The sequence below is a fragment of the Mesoplodon bidens genome (genome assembly GCF_964165515.1).
Source record: "Mesoplodon bidens genome assembly, chromosome: 13".
Lineage (NCBI taxonomy): Eukaryota > Metazoa > Chordata > Mammalia > Artiodactyla > Ziphiidae > Mesoplodon > Mesoplodon bidens.
This window is the reverse complement of record NC_138169.1, coordinates 1,032,087-1,055,899: the sequence shown is the minus strand read 5'-3', so window position 1 is coordinate 1,055,899 and position 23,813 is coordinate 1,032,087. Positions and strand designations below refer to the sequence as shown.

The 23,813-nt window shown below is 51.6% G+C and overlaps 1 protein-coding gene across 1 annotated transcript; it reads right to left on the bottom strand.

Moving 5' to 3' along the window:
* Positions 1-748: 748 nt before the first annotated feature.
* On the bottom strand, positions 749-23,813 carry ANKLE2 (ankyrin repeat and LEM domain containing 2). Its single transcript, XM_081252793.1, has 13 exons — positions 23,570-23,813; positions 15,697-16,167; positions 14,109-14,315; positions 12,869-13,062; positions 12,602-12,790; positions 9,887-10,009; positions 8,195-8,261; positions 6,819-6,991; positions 5,568-5,674; positions 4,535-4,725; positions 3,595-4,234; positions 2,915-3,046; positions 749-2,575 (listed from the first exon to the last, which is right to left on the bottom strand). The coding sequence occupies exons 1-13, from the start codon at positions 23,754-23,756 to the stop codon at positions 2,425-2,427; spliced, it is 2,832 nt and encodes a 943-aa protein (XP_081108919.1). The 5' UTR covers positions 23,757-23,813; the 3' UTR covers positions 749-2,424.

Below are 23,813 nucleotides of genomic sequence, written 5' to 3'. Positions count from 1 at the left end.
TTGGGCAGTGAGGCCCCGCAGCCGAGCCCTGGGCCCCTGGACCCTTGAGCTTGCGCGGCCACCCTGCTGTCCTGTCTGCAGACCTGGCTTTTCCGTGGCGTGTCCACCCTTTACACTTGACCTTTGAGAAGCAGGGCAGCATTCTAGAAACAGGAAAGGAGCCCAGGAACAAGACAGTGGTGTTCGGACGGGGTCAGTTAGTTACAGGGGCCCAGGGAGGTCGCACTGGAAACCGCCCCGAGGTAGGACAGATGACCGAGAACGCGCCTGGGGGGCAAACCCGGCTGGGGACGCCTGATGAGGCAGTCACCCCACAGCTGTTCCCTCTGAGCCGCGAATGCCTCTGGAAACATCCAAACACCATCCCAGAGGGTCCATCTGGATCCAGGAGCGGGGAAGCTTCCGGAGCCGCCTGCATGCAGCCCGGGGCACCTTAGCTGCCGCCCCCCACTCAGAGGGGGGTTTCCGTCACCTCTTCCCAACTGAAGAAACTACACACTGACTGTCAATGTCACAGAAAAAGGCTCCCCATTTCCCAGGGCAGTTGTAAAATATTCGAGAGTTTAACCGATGCCAAGGTTTTTCACAACCGTGTTAGGAAGGAAAGGGCCCCAAACAAACAGCAAAGAAACCGTCTCAGGTGAACGTCCTGTGTGACCACAACACTGCTTAAAGTTGTGCTGAAAAGGACACTTCGCCTGGGCACACGTGAGAGAGGTCTTTCTGAAAGCTCAGAATGATTACCACATGGTTTTAAAAATAATTTATTTCATTAAGTAGTTTTAAAAAGACAATCACCACAGGACACATGACTGTGCATTCAGTGGAACCGGGGCCAACTTATACAAACAAATGGAGAAATAGTCAAAGAAGGCCTAAACTTCAGAAAACAGGAGAAGTCTGCAAAATAAGGGCAAATCACTTTAACTTCCATCTGAATATTTACAAAAATATATAGGACGGCATGGTCAAATTTTAGAAAAAACAGATCACTATGACTACATCTGTGTTCTGATTTCTTTGAGAATAAAGATGTCTTTTAAAAATGCCACTTGGTTTTTAGAACAGAATGTATTTTTCTGTTTTATACTTAAGTCATCTGCTACACAAGTGAAAACATCCTGTGCAACAACCTTTTGAATTTTAAAATCCAAATCTTGGTTCCAATATTCCTGACCTGTCTCATTATCGTGTGAAAGAAATGTTGTTTTTTTTTTTACATAAATTTAAATTCAGAATATTTACAACTAAAAAAATCTCACGTCTACTTCGTATCACTGTATATTCTCAAAAAGTAACTTCGGGAAAACCAAAAGTGATTTACAAAAGGCACTGAACTCTGCAGAAGCGTTAGAAGTTTTCACTTCGGATCAAACACTGGCAGTGTCCCCAGAACGCCGCTGTGAGCAGTCGTTGGTGACACCCAGAGAAACAGCCCTCAGCTCGGCTGCAGCATCCTGGCACAGATAGCTCTGTGCGCACAGACCCTTCAGCAGGTACAGCCAAGGGGGACGGACGACAAACTGCACTAAAGGAACGGGGCTGGGGTCAGATACGGCCTCCAGAGTAACCCTTTCTTTTCTGTACCAAAACACAATGCTCCTTCATAAAGCAAATCCAACTGAGATGCGTTCTAAAATGTGGGCTACATTTCGAAACTAGGCAACGACTTTCAGATTATTTTATTACCACTGCACTGGCAGCTAAATAAGGTGCACTGTGAAAGGTCAAGTGCTGGTGAAAAAGAAAACACCTTCCATTGACTGCTGGTGAGGGAGCTGTGTGTGACTATTTGCATGACTCCCAGCGGCTAGATTTTTTCCAAGAGAAAAGCTAGTTTCATTCTCTGGTCACTCATTTAAATGACTCAACTTGTAAGTGTCGCTGCAAGCCTCCCAACACGTTGAAGGCTCGTTCACTCCTGGAGGCCCACCTTGCCACTGTCTAACCAGCGGGGCTGACCAGCAAAGCAGAGAGGCTTTTCTGTCACGTACCAGGAAGTCAAAGACCCTCCCCAGCAAAGGAAGAGAGACAAAAGTCACCTGTGTTTTAGGAACAGAGCTGAAGTGAGCACAGCTACTGTCGGGGGACGGGGGCCCGCGGGGCACCCCGGCCTCTCTGGCGCCCTCCTGTGCACCTGGGGCAGCTAACTGGAGCCTGTCACCACCACATTGACGGTTTCCAGAAAACCGTTTGAGTTTGCTTTCACCCACTTCTCTCCAAATATCAGAAAGCTACATTTTATACAGGACATCTGCATTTTCTAAAATTCTTTTACCCTGTAAATGAGAATTGATAAATTAATCAGAATATATTTTCTCCGGGTGAAACTTTAGCAATAAACACATTACCTTCCTTTGTTCCTTTTTTCTTTTTTTAAAAACCCGAAGAACAAGCTGACAGCCCCAGCAGCGCGTACGGGCCCTACAAGGCGGCGAGCTGGGCCAGGCGCAACATCCGGTGGAGGTGGCCCCTGCGAGCGGGGCTGTAGCGCCCGGGGCTGCCGCCGCTTGGAGGACCACCGATGTCCAGCAGCTGAGACTTCACCTTCCCTTTCAGCGAGGGGCTGGGCCAGCTGAGGAGACCGAGAACGGGCAGTCAGCAGGGACGGCGGGGCGGGGCGGGGTGGGGAGAGCGGAGGCCACAGACCGGAGCTGGGCCCCCGACCCGGGGACCGCTGGGGCTCCGGGAAGAGGTGCCTCCCCCGTGACTGCAAGCTCACACTACTGCGTCCCGCACGAGGGGCGCGGGACCGGAGCGGAGCCCTGGCTGCCCCGCCCCACCCCCCTCAGCGCTCAGCAGCACCCCTTCTGCTCTGCCAGCCCCGGCCACGGGGCGGGCAGCGCCCCGTCAGCTGGGCGCTCGATGGGCTCCCCCATGAACCAGGCGACACCGTCCGCCAGGCCGTGGGTACCTCTGTCTGTCCGCGGGCGAGTAGCGCAGCACGGCGCTCCTCCACCTGTGCAAGGCCGGGTACTGCTGAGGGTCCACGTCCGCACACTCCAGGGCCACCAGAACATCGCGATCCAGTTTTGACGGCTCTTCTCTAGAAGGCGCGAGAAAAGCAGAACAGCCGTGACCACACACGCATCCGGCACCACCGCCCCCTTCAGAACCAGGAGAGCAACAGAGGCGTCTGTGAGGGCCCAGCACCGCCACCGCAGGCTCCGGCAGTCGGGCCGAGATCCAGGCAGCGGGGGGACGCACTGCCCGTGGGGAGGAGACCCCCGCCCCGGCCCTGCTGGGAAGATGTGCTCTGCGTACCCCCCTCCAGGTTGATGGAGCAGAAGGTGGGACGGGCCATCAGCCGGGCAACTGAGACCGACCCCAAGACGACCTTTCTTCCTAAAACAAACTAAACCCACAGGACAGCTCAGTGATTGTGGGAAGCACAGCGGCTGCAAGGACGAGTGAGCAAGGAGGCCGCTGTCTCCCGCCGGCCGGGAGGACACCCGAGGAGCCACAGACTCGCGAGGGAGATGGAACCATAAGTGCCCGTCAGGCAGGCCAGGGTGGAGGGAACCGTCCGGGAATCACACAGTGGCGCCCGTGCCCACCGCCCCTCGACGTGTGTGTGTGCCTCCCGACTCGTACCCAAAAAGGAAGAGGCTCTGGACGGGCTCCTTTGAGGCAGGGACCCCCGAGGGCTCAGAATCGCCACCGTGACGGGCCTCTTGCATGGGACTGTCGGGGTCCAGGCACGTGTCGGCCACTCCAGCTGACATTCCGCGCCCTGTCCTTCCTGGGCCATTCCCGAGTCTGTCAGCAGCAAGAGGTGCTAACATGTCACTTTCCGCCGTGTTCACTCTTGACGTCGGAATCCTCTTCTCTCTAGTTTTCACAGTTGGACTGCGTGTCTTAGAAAAGCTACTTTCTAGATTCTGCAAGTTCAGCTTATCAAACTCCACAGTCAAGCCGGAGACAGGTGACAGGAAGGCCCCCTCCCCACCGGGGGCCTTTGACCTCTTCCCACCCAGGGTCTTGCCATGACTCGGGGGGCTGCACAACCCATTTTTGCTGCTGCGGGGACTGGTCGGGGCTGAGGCTTCTATGAGGTCTGTCTGCTGCTCCAAGGGGAGGATGTCACACCCCGAGTCTCCAAAAGCAGCCACCGTGGGCTGGGTGTCGTTTCGAGCTCTGTTTTGCCAGTTTTTGATCTCTTCCAAGCTCATGTCATCATCTTCATCTAGAAACGCCCTCACGGAGATGGAATTGCTGCACTTCCTGTGACGGCCTGTGAGGGAGAGAGGGCATGGAGGGGGGCTGTGGGGTGTCACCCCGCACAGCGCAAACCCTGTGACGAGTCACTCCCGCATTCCAAGCCTCCTCCCTCCTCAGATTCCACGACAGAAAACCACTTGCAACATGCCTTGGGAAAGGCAAGCAGGAGCCCGCAGACAGAATGCCAGGCTCCAGGCCCAGCTGTTCCCCCTCACAGGCAGGAAAAGGAGAAGGAAGCCGGCTGGTTGCCATGGATGTGGCCACAGGACGGGCTGCCAGTCCCACCAGCCGCGGACGCACTGCATGTTCTTACCAAGGGCTGAGGCGTCCTCCTGCAGACAGGCTGCATTTTCTCCCGTGTCTTGTTGGGGCTTTTTGCCCACTTCCTGCTGGGTGAGATATTCTTCTAGTTTTTGCAGGCCTGCCTGGGAAGACAGATCAACAAAACAGCCCAGAAAGTCCCAGTATTCGACCCAGGGATACCCCAGCTCATGAGCCAGCTGCCTGTAAGAATAAAGCAAATTAACCAGTTGTAAGACCAGAAGCAAAACTCACAGAACTGACTAAACAGAAAAGGGCCATTTGACACTGGAAGGGCCAAAACAGCACCTGCAATCTTGGCTACTATTCCATTTTATCCTAAATTTGGGGCTGAATTAGTGCACTCCCACTTCCTGAAGCAGCGCTCCCTCACGGGGTAAGACCATGTAACAGAGCAAGCCAAGGTCACGGGGAGAAAGGAGACCCCAGCCCAAGTGTACCGCGCACACCAACACTCACGAGATATCAAAAAAAGGGCAAACGGTAAAACTCCACTAACAGAGGACATTTCGGTTCTCATAAAACCGTACAAAGTCGGAGGTGATTCTGGTTTGGGCCAGACATGAACACTTAGAGGTCCTTTTCACTTTCAAGTCGTAAACCTAAAGCTGGGCACGTATTTTGAGAAAAAGTTCTAAAATGATTCAATTAAGCTTATTTGCTCACACTGTAAATTAGCTTAACTGTGGAAAACACACTTTTCAGGGGCTTCTTTCACTAGCAGCTTCTGGCCACACCCCCCTCGTGTTTGATCTTCTCCATGGCTGTGCAGCACCTTCTCCCACACACTGTCATGCCCCTCGGCCACCCCACCCCCGGGAGGGACTGTTTTAACAGAGACTTTTGCTGTACAAGCTGCAGGGGGCACGTGCGCAAGGAATTAGACCTTAGTGCAAAGGCCTTAAAAGTCTCCGGTCAACGCTTTCTGGGAACTACTGTTTTGAAAGCCCCAGTCAGCACACGAGGGCACAGCACACAAGGTGACACCAGCACCGGCCCTCTGTCACTCCGTGCCCTTTAAGTACCTTCCCACTCTCTCGATGCCTCTCTCCGGATCAGACTTCCTGACACTGTGGAAGAAGCCCGCTTTCTCTCGAGGCGGGGTTTTCCAGAGTCGGCGAAAATCTTCCGCCTAGAACAGAAGTGTGTTGAGCTGCGCTAGGCACCCACGTCACCAGGCAGCCCCCCCCCACCAACCCAGCGCGGGCAACATGCCCACCTGCCCTGGAGCTAAGGGGCCGTGGCTGCATCCCGGTGAGGCCAGGAGCCCTGGCAAGGCCTGGGCGGGGCTGAGGGTCAGAGCTGCCCCAGGAGGCCCCGAGGGAGACACTGCAGAGGTGTCACCCCGAGGGCCTTGCGTCACCTTCCCATCACACGACAGGAAAATAAATATTTGTGCTTTCGGTATTTCATGCAGCTGAATCTAATCCTAACGTTTTTACAGTCTCAGGGAACTAACTATCAATAGTTACAACTTCTTTTAAGAGGAAAGATTATATACAGGTCAGTGTATGAAGTACCTCAGTCTGGGAGGTGAACACCAGAGTCTGCAAATGGAAGTTTCCTAGTGACAGTACAAATCCAAGGACCCTGGAATGGACAGCCTAGCCACCTGGGCAATATGGTGTGTGAAGGGCCATGGGCACTTTGGGGACGGGAGTCAGGTGACGCTGGTGTGAGGAGCATTAGCCCAGGGAAACCTCGCTTCTCGAAAGCATGGCTCATCACATACCCGCTCTGGCTAATAAAAACAGGGGCAGGCTTCCCTGGTGGCGCAGTGGTTAGGAATCCGCCTCCCAATGCAGGGGACACGGGTTCGAGCCCTGGTCTGGGAACATCCCACATGCCGCGGAGCAACTAAGCCCGTGTGCCACAACTACTGAGCCTGCGCTCTAGAGCCCACGAGCCACAACTACTGAGCCCACATGCCGCAACTACTGAAGCCTGAGCGCCTAGAGCCTGTGCTCCACAGCAAGAGAAGCCACCGCTACCCGCAACTAGAGAAAGCCCATGTGCAGCAACGAAGACCCAACACAGCCAAAAATAAAATAAAAATAATAAATTTAAAAATAAGTAAATAAGTGTTAAAAAAGAAAGAAAGAAAGAAAGAAAGAACAGGGTCAAGACACTCGTTTCTCCAGGGAAGTTCTGAAGCCTCACTGACAACTCTTTGGACTCCTGGTCTCTAGGACCAAGCACAAAGCAACAGGCTGGAACAACCCAGCATTCTGGTGGGATGGCCAGGAGCTATTCCAGAAGCTTCCACAGATGCTCACCTTGGACGGACTCAGGGGCCCTGCAAAGGCTCGCAGGGTCAGAACGGGGTCTCTGGGGCTACCTCCACCGTGGCCGATGTGAGAGACCTCGCCCGTGTGGTCTGAAGACCACAGCTCCCCGATCACGGGAGAAGACGTGTCCTCTGCCCTCAGGAGGGGCACGTAGTAGTGACCTGGGAGAGGAAACACACCAGGGCTGGAGCATCTGCGTGGACAGCCCTGCACCCCGTGGACGTCAGGCACCTGGGAACCAGCTTGGGAACCAGCGCAGTTGCTACCCCACGGGCTCTGCACGCGAGTCAGTGACGCTAACAGTGAATAAAAAGGCCGCCACAGCTCCGGAGCCAAAGGACCCGGGCAAGAGGCCAGTCCACGCCGGCCTCCTGCACATAACGAGCCCTGCGTTCTTCCTCTGCGGGGAAGTGAAACGAAGGAGAAGAGGACGGGGGGCGGCAAACACCTGCTCACCCCCAGGTCCTTACGAGGCAGGGGCTGTGACCAGAGCAGCAGAAGCCAAGCCAGAGGAACATCACAGAGAAGACACGCTGTACCCCCTCCCTCCCGAGCTCCCTCTTCTGTTTCGTTACAGTTTTGTATCACTGAACACCCGTCTCCAAACAGACCTAGAATCACAACCTGGAAAGAAGAAAGGCAGCGAGGCCACAGGGATGGGGGGACGGGAAAGGCCCAGAGACAGCGGGCGAGCGAACGTGGTGGCCGCCGGGCGCCACCGCAGGCCTGGCCGACCCCTGCACTGAACGGAGACCAACGAACGGGGAGTCGGGTAGGAACAGCAGCCGAGAGAGAAGTACGGACGGGCAGACAGGGGAGGCCAAAGAGCCTCACGCATCCGAGGCAAGGCCATCCAGCGAGCGGGACCAACTCCTCAAACTGCCCGGAAACAAGGCAGAGGAAGAGCTGGGAAAGGCCTCCCGCCCCTGGCTGCCTTCGCGCCCCTGCGGCCTGCGAGCCCGGAGCTTGGGTCCAGAGGCGCGAGGCCCCGAAAGCCAAGTGGGAAGTGCTGCCCCGCAGGCCACAGTCTGAAAGGCCCTCGGCCTGGAGCGCGGCGATCCGGGGCGGCGAGGCCTCAGGGGCGGGGGACCGGCTGGCTGAGGGGATCCAGGCAGGCCCCTCCCGCCTCCCCGCCGCCCCGCAGGCTGTGCCTGAGGAAGAGGGCCGCGGAGGTCGAGGGGCAAGGCCGTGAGCAACAGCCAAATGACTGACCACTCAGTCTCCCAGAAACGGGGGGAGCAACACAGGGTAACTCAGAGGGTCCCAGCAGCCCCCGCTTCACTCCTGCACGCAAGGCCCGGCCTAGACGCCACCCAGGACTTCCCCACCGTGGGCCGCACCTCGGGCGCCCACTCTCCACTTACCCTTTAAATAGTCTCTAATCCGCTCCTTCAGTTCCACAGATTTATTTTTGCTTCTTTCACAAATAACCTGTGTTAAAAAAACAGAGTACGTGAACACTCTAAATCTGATTTATCACATCTTCTTATCATTAAAATGATTTCATAAAGGCAAGTTTTAAAGTCAATGAAACAAGGATAGTATCCTAATGCTGAGTATTTCATAAAGCCCACAATAAAAAATGTGTGTTGAACAGTGTAATTCCTCCTTCTCGTTTTGTAAAGGCTCCGAGGGGCCAGGACAAAGAAGAACAAACTCTGAGATTACAGGTGAATTTTATCTTCTTTCTTCATGCTGCTCTACGGTTCCTAATTTTCTGCAAGGAAAGGAAATCTTAAGGTGCACCAACAAGTCAGAGCAGAGATGCAGACACGCCCGCACCTTCGGTCTGGGCACCTCGCTGGCTAGGAGCCTGTCTGCTGTGGTTTGGCTGGGCTGATATACAAGTCCCATCTAATACGAACACAGGTTTTATTCTTGCAACTACAGGAATCGATGTTCTCAGCCATTAGAGAACTGTGAACTTTTTAGCTACAAACAATAAAAAACACCAAAAGAACCAATAACCTTAAAATAAGAAGGAAGGGACCACACAATTACCACCTCCTGCCAGCCTGTGACAGAAACAAACTACAACCGCACAGTGGACCCTTCAAGTAGTGCAAGTATTTTCTTTTAAATTCTGTAACTGATTGTGAGAGATGTCCAACGCTCTAAAAACGTGTTACCAAATAGCACTTTATATTGAGAAAATATACATACACATGCACACAAAAAGGTGAGTCAGATTTATGCAAAATAATGGTAATTTCTGAGTTGCGGAATTGTCCGGTAAATTTTATCCTTTTTATGAGTATTCTAAACTTTCTACAGAAGTAGGCACGACTTACATAATCCTAGCACCTACAGAGGAAGTGTCACTGCCAGAATCGGACCTTACAGATTCTACTTCCAAAGGGCTGGCAGGTCCAGGCCAGCTGACAACTCCAGTGCCTCGTACAAATTAACCACCTTCCGGTTCTTTTCAGGCCCACTCTCCTCTCCACCTCACTACACAGAGGCACCTCTGCCCTCTCTAAGGCACATGTGCTCAACTGCTGACGGATTATGACAAGGCCTGTTTCCTAAGGCTTGTATGGGCCAGGTGAGAATACCGGGGAGGGGCTCAGGACAGCGCCTGGTCCACACTGAGCTCAACACACGTCAGCTACTTTCAGCAGCAGCATCCTCACCACCTCCACCATCCATCAACCGGTCGCCATCAGGCTCACCAGCACCATCCTCATCACCACCATCCTCACCACCAGCAGCAGCAGCAGGAGCACCACCTCCTCTGTTCTCTCTGACCCTGGTCAGCTGAAGTACTCACAGAGGGAACTTGACAAAAGACAGTGAGCTGTTGAGAACAACCTGACCACCCATTTCGGGAAAATAAAATCAGCAAACTGAGTCAGTTCACGCCCTCCTGGCTTTACAGAGGCATCTTCTTCACAGAGCACATCTTACTCAACAATTAGGGTTCTAAGACGTGCCACAAGGCAAACACAGTCACACAGAGTTACCTGAGTCGTCACAATAGCTGTGATCGCAGACTGTAATTTTATGTATTTTCATTTCTAACACCATGTACTAATAGCATTTTAATAGGTACTTACATCTTCAGGTGTTTTATCATATTTATTTCTTGGGTTTTTTACAATCAAAGGGTGTGAAGAGAGCACATTGACCACATCTGCGTTTCCAAACTTACAAGCAAAATGCAATGGTGTGTCGTAGCCCTGAGAGAGATGAAAAGGAAGAACACTTACTCCTTATACACACTCTTTTGTTTCATAAGGTTGCTTTAAGGTAAAAATAGGTATTTAGTAAAACAAACAATCAAACAAACACACTCAAACATAAAAGACTATAAAAAGACGGTGCTTTTATAACTGAAAAGCAACTGGCATGCTAGGGCACACCCACTTTATGCCAGGGCGTGAGCCCAGCACAGCGTCCCGGTTCCTGCGTGTCTAGTGCCTGTGGGGAGCTTACAACAGAGCTAGGGTGTAACAGCTGCTCAGCCAGCGGCAGCTTTAACAACTCAGGGCCCTGAACAGTGTCTTAAAATCAATGTGCAAAAAGCAAAATAAACAGATGAAGACAACATCCAGAATGAAGCAAAGACCATGGTCTGCTCTGTACTCAGAACTTTCTCTAGTCGCAGCAAACGAAACTCTCCCCTCCTGGCTTCACGAGGTTTTTCAGTGCTGACCTGCCCCTGGTGGCATCCTTCCCCGGGCTCCCCGCAGACCAGCAGGCCCCCGAGCTGTGGAGCCACCACCTCCGGCACCTTCACCTGGACAGCCTCAGGCTCAGAGGCGGCACATCCCATACAGAACCCGCTCAAGTCCACCTGCGGCCACTGCACGTTCCAGCCCTCAGGTCCCTCCCTCCGGACGCCACGCTGCATCCCCAGAGCTTCTCCCCCAGCTCCCTGGAATCCCAAGGGCCCTGCGGCCCGTGCCCACACTCCCAGCTCCAGCCCCCCCTCCACTAGGCGACCCCGGGGCCTTGTGCAAGCAAACACCCTCAGGCCGGCTCCGACTCCTGCTTCGCACCTTCTAGGGGCATCTCGCTACCTCAACACCCTGCCGGCACCACCACTCCCTGTCCCCCACAGTCAGCCGCTGGGGCTCCGCAGGCCACCCAGGCCCTGCCAGCACCCCCGGCCGGCCTTCCACAGCTGCAGACGACACAGGAGGAACGAGCAGAGCTATGCTCCGGTCAGGCGCTTCCTGGTCCACGGTCTACCTGAGTCGCCTCCAGCCCTGCAGCCCAGGTCCAGCACTGGCGCAGCTCCCGGCCAGCCCCACGGGGCCGGGGCCGCTGCACATCGGGGCGGCTGCATCCACTCGGCGTTCAGGGCATCAGACCGCAACATGCCCCCCGCACCCCTTTCCTTCTGGCCACCCCTCTCCCTCACGCACACAACGTCCTTCTCTAACCTGCTCCGAGCCCCGCCAACGTGGCCCCAAGCCTCTGCCCCGTTCCCGCGCGGCCGGCGGGCTGTGGGCCCTCCCGCCACGCCTAGTGACCCAGCTTTCCCTCCACACCACACCCTCTGGGGAGCCCCTGGCCTCGCTACACAGTCCAGGCACTTGAAGCGATTCCTGCTCTTAGTGCCTATGGTCAGAGGATGTGGCCTGTAACATCCAGTTTCAAGAATGTATTCAGTGGCCTCTGTGGATCCACAGATGCACAGTTTCAACGAGCGCTGCACAGGCATTAAGAGAAGACTACGTCCCGCAGGGCCCGTGTGCTGCAGCGCGTGTAGGAGCTGCCCTTCCCGGCTGGGGCGGCGCGCAGCCGGGCTGTGTCCACGCGCGTCTCGCACACTTGGGGTCTGTCCCTCCTGCCCCATTCCGCACCTACTACTGCTGTCCTGACACCGCCGTCTCCTCTTTTCTGCCCTCCCGTAACGTCGCTGGCGCGGCCCCATTTATCTCCATTCCCCCTTTTCTTTCTTGTTAATTGAAAAGTTATTCTCGCTCGCAATTCTGGGGTTCAACGTATCATATTCAGTATGTTACGAAACAATCCAATAGGCTTTTTTTATTCCCTCTCCTGCCCACCGTGACTTCTCAAACCCCTAGGTTTCTCTCAGAAACAATCCTTGGTTCTCAGCCATCCCTGGGTTTTCCCCTCGTATAAATATGTAAAAACTCTTCTGTTTCAAGAATCCTTACTTAAGCCTTGTGCACCATCTCCCCACTGGGACTCCCCTGGTTGTCCAGGGGTAAAGAATTCACCTTCCAACGCAGGGCACGTGGGTTCGATCCCTGGTCGGGGAGCTAAGATCCCACGTGCCGCGGGGCAGCTAATCCCGCGTACCGCAGCTACTGAGCCCACGCGTCTTAACTAGAGAGAGAAAAACCCAGTGCCACAACTAGAGAGAAGCTCGGGCATCGCAACGAAAGATCCTGCATGCCGCAACTAAGACCTGACGCGGCCAAAATAAATAAATAAATGAATGAAATAAAAATTTAAAGAAAGACATATCTAGGACACTAGACTACAAAGCACCAAAACCTTTCCACGTCCTTCTCCCTTTAGCTTTGTGGCACTCGCCCACTCTCCTATCAGCTCGGGACTCTCTGAACAAAGGCTAGGAGGGACGTGTCCTGGGGACGGCTCCACCCCAGCTGGGACCCCGGCGCGCCGGCCAGCGGGGTGCACTTCTCACGTGTGAGCGGGTCTGGGTCCAACCGTATCTTTCTGAGCTCTTGACCTCAACGAACGTGCATCTCCTCTGAGCTGACGCAGTGCAGGGACGCGGTAAATAAACACCCAAACACTGTTTCCGCCCTGAGCCCGGCTACGAGGCGCACCACTCTGTCAGGGGTGTTGAGGTACAGGTCCACCACGTAGCAGATGCGTTTCTCCAGCATATGCGGCTCATCGTCCGGGTACATGAGCCGCATAAACTCGGGGTTCTCCAGCGTCTCCAGGGTCAGCTGGCACAGGGCAGCCTGGTTCTCTTTGGCAGCAACATGCATGACGTTGTACCGACATCCTTCCTGGAACAAAACCACAGATTTGGGGCTTCACTTTCATCACCGCAGTCTTGATGCTAATGATGCTGGAAGCAGGCTTACCTGTACGATGGTCGGGTTGTCCCCCGAACCAATCAGATACCGGGGATTACTCCAGATAAGGTCGCAAAAGGTGTCTTCCTCTCCCTTCTCCACAGCTTTCCGAAGTTTGGCAGTGAGATCTTGCGTACGGGGACTTTTATAACTGTTCGCTCGCTCTTTGCTTGCTGTTTCTGAGTCGGACACGTACAACCCGTCTGTTAAGAGACAGAATTTAAGAACATTTAGGTTCACATTTTCCCATCACGCACTATGTGCTTCACTGAGGGCAAGAAAAATCTTCCCCACAGAGGCTGACGACCTGCTTGTAGTGAAAAGGAAGAAACGAGATGATCCACAGCAGACGGACGTGTCCCAGCCCGCGGCAGGGAGGGGGCGCTCTGCGGAGAAGGCGGGGGAGGAGTGGGACGGCACGTGGCCAAGACGCCACCCACACTCGCAAGGGGCCTTCCAAGAGCGGGGAGCATCCCCAGAAAGGCAGGGAGCCAAGAGGGACTTTTGCTGGCCGAATCACGACACCTGCAGAGGTACGAAGGCTATCTCGAGGAACCTTCACCAAGTGTGAGGGGCCTCTAAGCGCCCCAAATCACTCTGGCCTCCGTGAGGTGGCACACGGACTCTCGATCCAAGGCCAACTGCCTGCGAGGAGAGGCGCATCCTCGGGAGCCCCAGCCAGCCCGGAGAGCGGAGCAGCCGTGAGCCGCCGGGGCGGAGGGGCCACACGAGGCTGGGGTGCCGGGCTCTGTACGATGCTGACGGCAAAGGCCCCTCACAAGACCCTGGTCCTGAGCTGGGAGTGGCGCTGGCCAGCGTTCTGGCTGGATGGTTCAGCTACCGCAGAATCGTCTGCAGCCAAGCAGGTGCCACAGTCCTAGAAGGAGGTGTAGCTTCAGGGGGGGTAAGTAGAAAGGTCTCAGCACCTAAAAAGGCCCTGAACCCAACAGGCCACAGGGAGCAAGAGTGTGACAAAGGGAACAGAACAGAAGGCGACGGAGGCCCTTTCGCGGCTTCTCCCACGGTCCCCTCAGCAGCTGCCTGACCCACTTGGCCCCCGTCACCTCCACCCAGACCAGCGTACTGACCCACCCTCCTCCAGCTGCTCCAGGGCCTGGGCCTCAGCTCTCTGTTCCCAGCAAACCGGGCTGCTCTCAAAGGTGGAGAGAACTAGTTACCAGGAAAGAGAACAAAATACCCAGGAGTAAATCTGACAGTAACGCCAGATGCGAACCGCTAGATAATTTACCTTTTAACCCACCACTGCTAAAGAGCGGCACTGTTTTCACAGGAGAAAGTGGTGAAGAGGTTTTGCTTGGAGAAGGGAAATAATCACAAGTTCCTCTAGCAAATTTCTCTGCATCTTCTCTGCTTGTAAACGCCTTAAATCGGGATCCTTTGATCATTTTGACAGCTTGCAAGGCTTCCTTCTGGTCTTCATAAACATGAATCCTTTCTGTGTGGGAAAAGCAGAGGTGAGTAACTGCAGCCACCGTCACTTAATTCACACTTGAAGCCCTGGGTTTGGTAACTAACGACTGAGCCAGTGGTCTGGTTTTCTCTTATTAATATTTCAGATTTTTGATCTTCAAGAAAAAAGGCTTTAGTTAGTGAAAAGAACACAGTAAGTTTGATCATATGTATGTACATGGATATAAATGATACATATTTTGTATCTCTATATGTAGTTTTTATATCCAAGGATATTATTCCATACTAAAAAATAAAATTTATGGACCAACAATCAAATAAAAATAATTTTAAAAAATAAGTAAAAAACTATGACTAGGGGGCTTCCCTGGTGGTGCAGTGGTTGAGAGTCCGCCTGCCGATGCAGGGGACATGGGTTCGTGCCCCGGTCCGGGAGGATCCCACATGCCGCGGAGTAGCTGGGCCCGTGAGCCATGGCCACTGAGCCTGTGTGTCTGGAGCCTGTGCTCCGCAACGGGAGAGGCCACAACAGTGAGAGGCCCGCATGCCGCAAAAAAAACCCCAAAAAACTATGACTAGGGACTTCCCTGGTGGTCCAGTGGTTAAGAATCTGCCTTCCAATGCTGGGGATGTGGGTTTGATCCCTGGTCGGGGAACTAAGATCCCACAGGCCGTGGGGCAACTAAGCCCGTGCACCACAACTACTGAGCCTGTGCTCTAGAGCCCACGAGCCACAACTACTGAAACCCGTGCACCTAGAGCCCGTGCTCCAAAACAAGAGAAGCCACCGCACTGAGAAGCCTGCACACTGCAATGAAGAGTAGCCCCCGTTCGCCGCAACTAGAGAAAGCCCACGTGCAGCAACAAAGATCCAATGCAGCCAAAAATAAATATATGAATGAATAAATAAATAAATTTATTTTTTTAAAAAAGGGAGGGGGGCTTCCCTGGTGGCGCAGTGGTTGAGAGTCCGCCTGCCGATGCAGGGGACACGGGTTCGTGCCCCAGTCCGGGAAGATCCCACATGCTGCGGAGCAGCTGGGCCAGAGCCTGTGCTCCACAACGGGAGAGGCCACAACAGTGAGAGGCCCGTGTACCACAAAAAAAAAAAAAAAAAAGGGAGGGAGATGGTTAATCAAAAAATGGAGCCAGCCCATAAATATGTGTAAGTGAAGTGTATCTCCAAAGAATCCAATTTTCTTAATTTCTAAAAATTTCTATATAGATTTACAAAAAATTCAGGAACATTCTATACAAAAATGCTAACAATGGTTAATTTGGAGTGATGAGATTATGGTGATTAAAGTCTTCTTTCTTCTCCTCTGTAGTCTGTGATTTTCAAAACCCCTCTCCCCCTGCTGTCCACGCACCACCTGTGTTAAGAACCACGGCACTGGTCACATTACCATTTTTCGCCGGGGCGTCCTCGTACGCTGGGCACACCCCATAGTATAGAGGCGGCTCTGCAGAGGCCCGCAGCATGGCTTTGTGGCTGCCGACCCCGGCCAAGGCGCTGAAAGGCACTGAGCAGGTCTCAGACGTCATGGCATCTTCCTCCGGAGGATTCAAGCCCACACTATAACCAAAATCTCTGTCTTCAGAAAAGCTGACCCGCTCAGCCGGGCTCCCTACCACAGACTTCACAACCCTTTGTGTGTCCTGGCCCAGGGCTGGGGCACCTGCAGCGGCGTGGTCGGGAGGGTGGGAAGGCAGTGTACTGCGCTCTAATAAAGCCTGAGCCAACTTTTTCTCAAAAATAAACCTTGTGGTTGATGTAATTGGTCCACATTTCAATCCAGCTTTGATAATTTCTTCTCTAAGGTCATCTGGATTCAGGAGTTTCAATCGAGCCAAGATGGTATCCATTGTCCTTTCACCTAGGCCCAAGTGAACAAAAATCAATGTGATGGCTGTAAAGTACATCTTCTCTTAAACGAATTCAGCAAAGTTGCAGGATGCAAGATTAATGCACAGAAATCTGTTGCTTTTTTATACACTAATAATGAACTACCAGAAAGAGAAAGTAAAAAATAAATCCCATTTAAAATCACATCAAAAAGAATCGGGCTTCCCTGGTGGCGCAGTGGTTGAGAATCTGCCTGCTAATACAGGGTACACAGGTTCGAGCGCTGGTCTGGGAGGATCCCACAGGCCACGGAGCAACTAGGCCCGTGAGCCACAACTACTGAGCCCGCGTGTCTGGAGCATGTGCTCCGCAGCAAGAGAGGCCGCCATAGTGAGAGGCCCGCGCACCACGATGAAGGGTGGCCCCCGCTCGCCAAAACTAGAGAAAGCCCTCGCACAGAAACGAAGACGCAACACAGCAAAAATAAATTAATTAATTAATAAACTCCTACCCCCAACCCCCAAACATCTAAAAAAAAAAAAAAAAAAGAATAGAATGCCTAGGAATAAACTTAACCAAGGAGGTGAAGACCTGAATAGACATTTCTCCAAAGACATACAGATGGCCAACAGGCACATGCAAAGGTGCTCAACATCACTAATTATTAGAGAAATTCAAGTCAAAACCACAATGAGATATCACCTCACACTGGTCAGAATGGCCATCATCAAAAAGGCTACAAATGATGAATGCTGGAGAGGGTGTGCAGAAAAGGGAACCCTCTTGCACTGTTGGTGGGAATGTAAATTGGTGCAGCTACTATGGAGGATACTATAGAGGTTCCTCAAAAAACTAAAAATAGGGACTTCCCTGGTGGTCCAGTGGTTAAGAAGCCGCCTTCCAATGCAGGGGATGTGGGTTCAATCCCTGGTCAAGAAACTAAGATCCCACATGCCGCCAGGCAACTAAGCCCATGCACTCTAGAGCCCTCACGCCACAACTAGAGAGAAGCCTATGCACCGCAACGAAAGATCCCGCATGCTGCAACAAAGATCCCAAGTGCTGCAACTAAGACCAATGCAGCCAAATTAAATAAATAAATAGATAGATAGATAGAACTACCATATGATCCAGCAATTCCACTCTTGGAAAGAAAACAAAAACATTAATTTGAAAAAATATGTGCACCCCAATGTTCATAGCAGCATTATTTACAATAGCCAAGATATGGAAGCAACCTAAGTGTCCATCAACAGATCAATGGATAAAGATGTGGTATGTATACACAATGGAATACTACTAAGCTATAAAAAAGAATAAAATCTCACCATTTGCGGCAATATGGATGGACAAGGAGGGTATTATGCTAAGTGAAATAAGTCAGACAGAGAAAGACAAATACTGTGTGTAATCACGTATGTGTGGAATCTAAAAAATAAAACAAACTAGTGAATACAACAAAACAGAAACAGACTCACAGATTTAGGGACCTACTGGTTACCAGTGGGGAGAGAAGAGAGGGGAGGGGCAAGGTCGGGGTATGGGGTCAAGAGATGTCTCTGTATAAACTAGACAAGGAACAAGGATAGACTCTACAGCACAGGAAGTTACAGCCATTGTCTTGTAATAACTTTAATTTTAATGGAGTACAACCTAAAAATACCGAATCACTTTGCTGTAACCTAAACCTAATATGATACTGTAAATCAACTATACTTCAGGGAATTCCCTGGCAGTACAGTGGTTAGGACTCTGTGCTTCCATTGCAGGGGGTTCAATCTCTAGTCATGGAACTAAGATCCTGCAAGCCTCGTGGCACGGCCAAAAAAAGCTGGCTTCTAAGTTTCATTTCAATCCACTATTTCCCCATATTCTTTGGAGTCTATGAACTTTCTATGAGAATTTTCATTAGGTTTTTGTTTCCGAATTTATAACAATCTAAACAAGATTAAGATAGGCAGTGTCTGGTTCACTCGGATATGAATCTTCCAGCCCAGTGCTATGACACGATCTGATCACACCAACATTCTAGGGAGGGCAGCATGCTGGGGAAACAGGCACACCCATTAGTTGTCACTTGTGGTGTGATTAGGAACAAATCCCCAGGAAAGCAACTGGATAATATGCATCAAAACTCCAACTGCAGAAAGTTATCCTACAGATACATTTGCACTTTATAAGTCATGAGAAATTATGCAAAGATTTAAACAGAAGAGCATACAGATAGCTCCACAGTCATTTTGCTAATACTGAAAACAAACAGCTAATGTTTAACGTTTGGGGGGCTTCCCACATGCCTGGTTCTGTCCTAAGCACCCTGCCTGCACTAAATTATTTAAAATTCACGATAACTCCACATGGAGGTTTTTCACCATTGCTCACTCCTGCTTTACAGATGGAGATCCTAAATCAGAGAAGCTAAGTAACTTGCTCAAGTTATTCAGCCACCAAGCAAGTGGATGTGAACTGCAGCTGGAGCTTTAATCAATATATTTACAGAAAGAGCAGTTAAATTTATGGGGTAGGGGTTTAAGCATGGTCAGCCAGAATTGGGGAGAAGGTAAGAAATGACAGGGTACAGGCCACTGCTGCAGTTAATAGGGCTGGAGATGAGTGCTCAGACTAGAGAAAAAGGATGTCTTGACCACAGATTAGATGCTGGGGTCGGGGTGGGGGGCGGTGTCTAAGGGATTGCAGTCAGCCTACGATAATACCTAGATCTCCAGCCTAGATGCTTAGAGATTCTACCCAAGGCAGAGAATATGAAAGAACAAATGGGGATTTAGGCGTTGAGCATTAGAAACACCCACTGCACATCAAGTGGGCATTTTGATTTTCAAGTCTGAGATTCAGAAGATAAGAAGCTCAGAGTGAGAAAAACAGCTCCAGGAGTCGTGAGCCCATAGGCGGTAGTTATAACCCAGGGATAACAAGGAACACACATAAGGCCAGTAAGCCGAGAATGGGATCTGAGTAGCAACAAAGACTGAAAGACAGGTGAGAAAGAAGAGAAACTCGAAGAGGCAATCAAGAAAGAATTGGACATGTTAATATTGTGTATCAGTGAAGCTAGAGTAGAGGGTTTTAGGAGGCGTTTACAGATGAAATGATAGGATATCCCAGGATTGGCTTTAAATTACTCCAGGACAGCAAAACAGAGGGGGCAGTGACAGATAAAACAAGACTCACAAGATACTAATACCTAATACTTGCAGCTGGATAATAACTTTTTATGATACCCCCCTCCCCCCCTCCAAGATTTCAAAAACGGCTATTACTTATTTTAAACAGTGACTGTATTGCACAGCCCCCTCTAGAGCTGCCAAAGAACATGAAGAGGGAGGCCAACTGACCACAGGATTCCACCCAGGGAGCACCCCTAAGGGTAGTCTCTGAATATTGGGTATAAGGGCAACAGAAGTGATAAGGAACTGATATGAAAGGTACAGGACAGGCTGAAGCCACATGCAAGGCAAAGTCTGAGGGGCAGGGGCAACTGGGGCAAATGCTAGGAATTAACAGAGAGGAATCCACCGGATCCTGATAATATTCTCTTCTGCATACCATCCCTGTGTGTTTACTCAAAAGTTACCTTTTTTTCCTATCTATCTATCTATCTATTTATTGAGGCGAGCAGGGGCCACTCTTTGTTGCGGTGCGTGGGCTTCTCATTGCGGTGGCTTCTCTTGTTGCGGAGCACGGGCTCTAGGCAAGCAGGCTTCAGTAGTTGTGGCTTGCGGGCTCTAGAGCGCAGGCTCAGTAGTTGTGGCGCACGGGCTTAGTTGCTCTGCAGCACCTGGGATCCTCCCAAACCAGAGCTCGAACCCGTGTCCCCTAACACTGGCAGGCGGATTCTTAACCACTGCACCACCAGGGAAGTCCTAAAAGCTACCTTTTTAAGACAGGCTAGTCTGAGGGGGGGTCTGTCCTTGTAACGAAGCAAGCCCTAAATGGAACAATTACATTACATTATATCACTAACTGGGTGAGCTTGGGCAAGTTATGTAACTCTAAGCCACAGTTTCCTCATCTATAAAATGGACATAACAACAGCTCTACTTCTTAGCTTGTAATGAGAATTAGATAAAATAATGGATGTGTTTGACACTGACTAATTATCCATTAATGTCAGTTAGGGCTATGAAGTTATCAAGTAATACAGACTTAGCAGCCTTGGAGAATACACAGCATGCTAGAAAGTCAACTTGAATAAAGACAAACATGTACACTCTGTTTCTAATATTCTTTTTTTTTTTAATTTTTGGCTGCGTTGGGTCTTCGTTGCTGTGTGAGGGCTTTCTCTAATTGCGGCGAACGCAGGCTGCTCTTCCTTGCGGTGCATGGGCTCTAGGCATGCGGACTTCAGTAATTGTGGCACATGGGCTTAGTAGCTGTGGCTTGCAGCCTCTAGAGCGCAGGCTCAGTAGTTGTGGAGCATGGGCCTAGCCGCTCCGCGGCATGTGGGATCTTCCCGGACCGGGGCTCAAACCCGCGTCCCCGGCATCGGCAGGCGGACTCTCAACCACTGCGCCACCAGGGACGCCCTGTTACTAATATTCTTAATACAATATACAAGTATCTGCTCATGTATGGAAAAGAAACAAAGGATAAAGCAGAAAATAATGAGACTGCTTAGCTTCAGGGGAGGGTGTGAACCAGACAGTAAGGACAGAGGGCAGGGGAGAACAGCGCTTCTGAACACGCCTTTACATGTTCTGACTTTTAGAAGCATGTTTAATTCACATACACAAAAAATACGTAGATAAACAAATAGACAGGGGGAGACCCCCAAGTGGAATACAAACCAAAACAAATTCGCTCAAGGGTATTACCAGTTAGTATCATAATGAGTGGGGGAGAAGGAATGTACTAACTGAAAGACAACACATGACCACGTCCTCTAAGGGTAAAGACAGAGGAAGGAGAGACAAACACTATCCTCTAGCTGGCAGGTGGGTTTTCACAGTGGTCTAGGCGAGCAATTCTGAAGCTATCTTATGTGTGCTCTAGGAACCAGCAAATAATTGTACATACTGTGGCTAATGAGAGCCAGTCTCCTCACTGAGGAGAAGCCCTCAGCAAACTTCTGTAAAGGGCTGGGGAGTAAATTTTGAGTCTTTGTGAGCCAAAGTCCCCCCAAACACTCAAGAGCCACGGAAGGAAGAATATGGCTGTGTTCCAAAAACAGGTGTGGGCAGGATCTGGCCCGTGGGCCACAGTCTGCTGACCCTGCGCTGGAATTAGAAGTGTCTGCCAGACCTCCATCCACTGACTGATAGATAGACAGAGATGTAAAGGTACAGGTATAGGAAACTGAGGTAGGTCTGCAGACTGGATAATACTCCCTGGCTTTCCTACTTGTAGTGATTATGTAAGATACTAACGTTGGGGAACCTAAATGGATGTATACAGGATTTCTTTAACTCTTTATTTTGTAATAATAATAAACACAAGAAGTGAAAAACAGCACAGAGAGGTCCTGTGAACCCATCACGTGGCTTCCCTCCCTCAGTGGCACACCGTAAACACTGCAGTGCGTCATTCAAACCAGGCAGCTGACCCTGGCGCAGCATAGCGACCTAGACCGTGGCCTCACCAGGTTCTGCAGTCACTCTTCTCTTGTGGGTCTTTGTATGTAATTCCATGATCGTTTATCACATGTATAGCTTCACATGGACATGATTAGTTCCTGAACTGTTCCATCACCACAAAGATCTCCCTCCTGCTGACCTTTTACTGTCTTATCCAACTTCCGCCACTGTCCCCTACCCTCGGCAACCACTGATTTGTCCTCTGTCGTTATAATACTTTTGTTTCAAGAATGTTACGTAAATGGAATTGTACACTACAGACTTTCTGAGACCGGCTTTTTTCACTCAGCGTAATGCCCTTGAGCTCCACCCAAGTTGCTGATGGATCAACAGTTCTGCCTCACTGCTGAGCAGCATTTCACAGCTCCAAGGTGCCAGTTTTACCATTCACCCCTCGAGACACATCTGGGCTGTTTCCAGTTTTTGGCAATTACAAGTAAAGCTATAGGGCTTCCCTGGTGGCGCAGTGGTTGAGAGTCCGCCTGCCGATGCAGGGGACACGGGTTCGTGCCCCGGTCCGGGAAGATCCCACATGCCGCTGAGCGGCTGGGCCCGTGAGCCATGGCCGCTGAGCCTGCACGTCCGGAGCCTGTGCTCCGCAACGGGAGAGGCCACAACAGTGAGAGGCCCGCATACCGCACAAAAACAAACAAACAAAAAACAAAACAAAAACAAATAAAGCTATAAACAATCGCATATGGGTTTTTGTGTGAAAATAAGTTTTCGTCCTTCTAGGATAATGCGCAGGAGTGCAGTACAGGTTCAACTATTTGAGAAACTGACAGTCTGACCTCAGAATGGCTGCACCTTTAAAATTTCTACCAGCAGTAAATGAGACCCAGTTTCTCAGCATTTCCACCAGCATTACCAAATGCCGTCGGTATTTTTTATCGTAGCCATTGTCATAGGTGTGTGGTGATATCTCATTGTAAGTTCGATTTGTATTTCACTACTGGCTGGTGATGTCGAACATCTTTTCACATGTGTTTATTTGCTCTGTATTAATGACTTAGAAATGAAAGCTAAAAATTAAAAAAGAATTTAATGAATAAGGCACTCGAAACTAATCTCTTAGCCCCTGACCCCACTGGCCTCACACGTCCTTTAGCTTTAGGGTCTGCAAGCCTTTCGACTCTGGCGTCCTGCACTGGGTTCTCTGGCACGGTGTCGACAGTGTAACTGGACAACTGAGCATGCTGTTTCCTAAAAGTACCACCTGAAACTTTCTTAAGGGGATGAGAGAAGGTAGGACAATCAGCATCTCAACAGGTTGGAAGGCAAGCTGGACTGCGTGTCAACAGGCCTACGTCCCCACCTGGCTTCTGCCTTGGACCTGTGTCATCTTTGCTGAGCAGGACCTTCCTGGAGCCTGTTTCCTCAGCTGTAAAAACTAAGTCACCCATAAGGACGGCTTTAGCCCTGAGAGTTCAAGGTGGGGTCATCAACTACGCTTTCTGCTAATAAAATTTCATCTTATCAGGGTATTTGAGGAGCTCTTGCTTATCCTCCAGGAAGAAACCAGACTTGCGGGTAAGAGGGTGAATGAAAACTGAAAGAAGGCGCGTTCCGGATGCGCAGGGCGCTTCTCAGTCAAATGAGGGGGTCAAACCAGCAAAACTGAGCACAGACGCGGCACCCAGGCTCCCACCCTCAACTCTCTCCCACCGTCTGTGCGCGGAGGACTCGTGACTTTTACTCCAGGTCTTTTCCCAGAACCCCCGACTCAGGCCGGGGAGGGGAGCCCCGGGAAGGGTGCGGAGCCCGGGGGGCCCGGGCTGGGGAAGAGGGGGCGGAGGACCCTGGCCGGGGAGGGGCGCGGGCCCACCGGCGGACCGGCCTTACCTGGATCAGGGACTGGGCCCGCGGCCGCGCAGGGCGGCGGGTCGGGGGGCCCGCTCCGGCCCAGGCCCCGCGGCCGCCTGTCCAACCGCCGCACCAGCCAGCGCACCGCGATCAGCAGCACCGAGGCGCCCAGCAGTTCCCAGGCCAGCGCCGCCCACTCGGCCGCCACCAGCCGCGGCCACAGCATCGCCGCCGTTCGCCCTGTCGCCGTTGCCGTCGCCGCAGCCGCAGCCCAAGTCCGCCC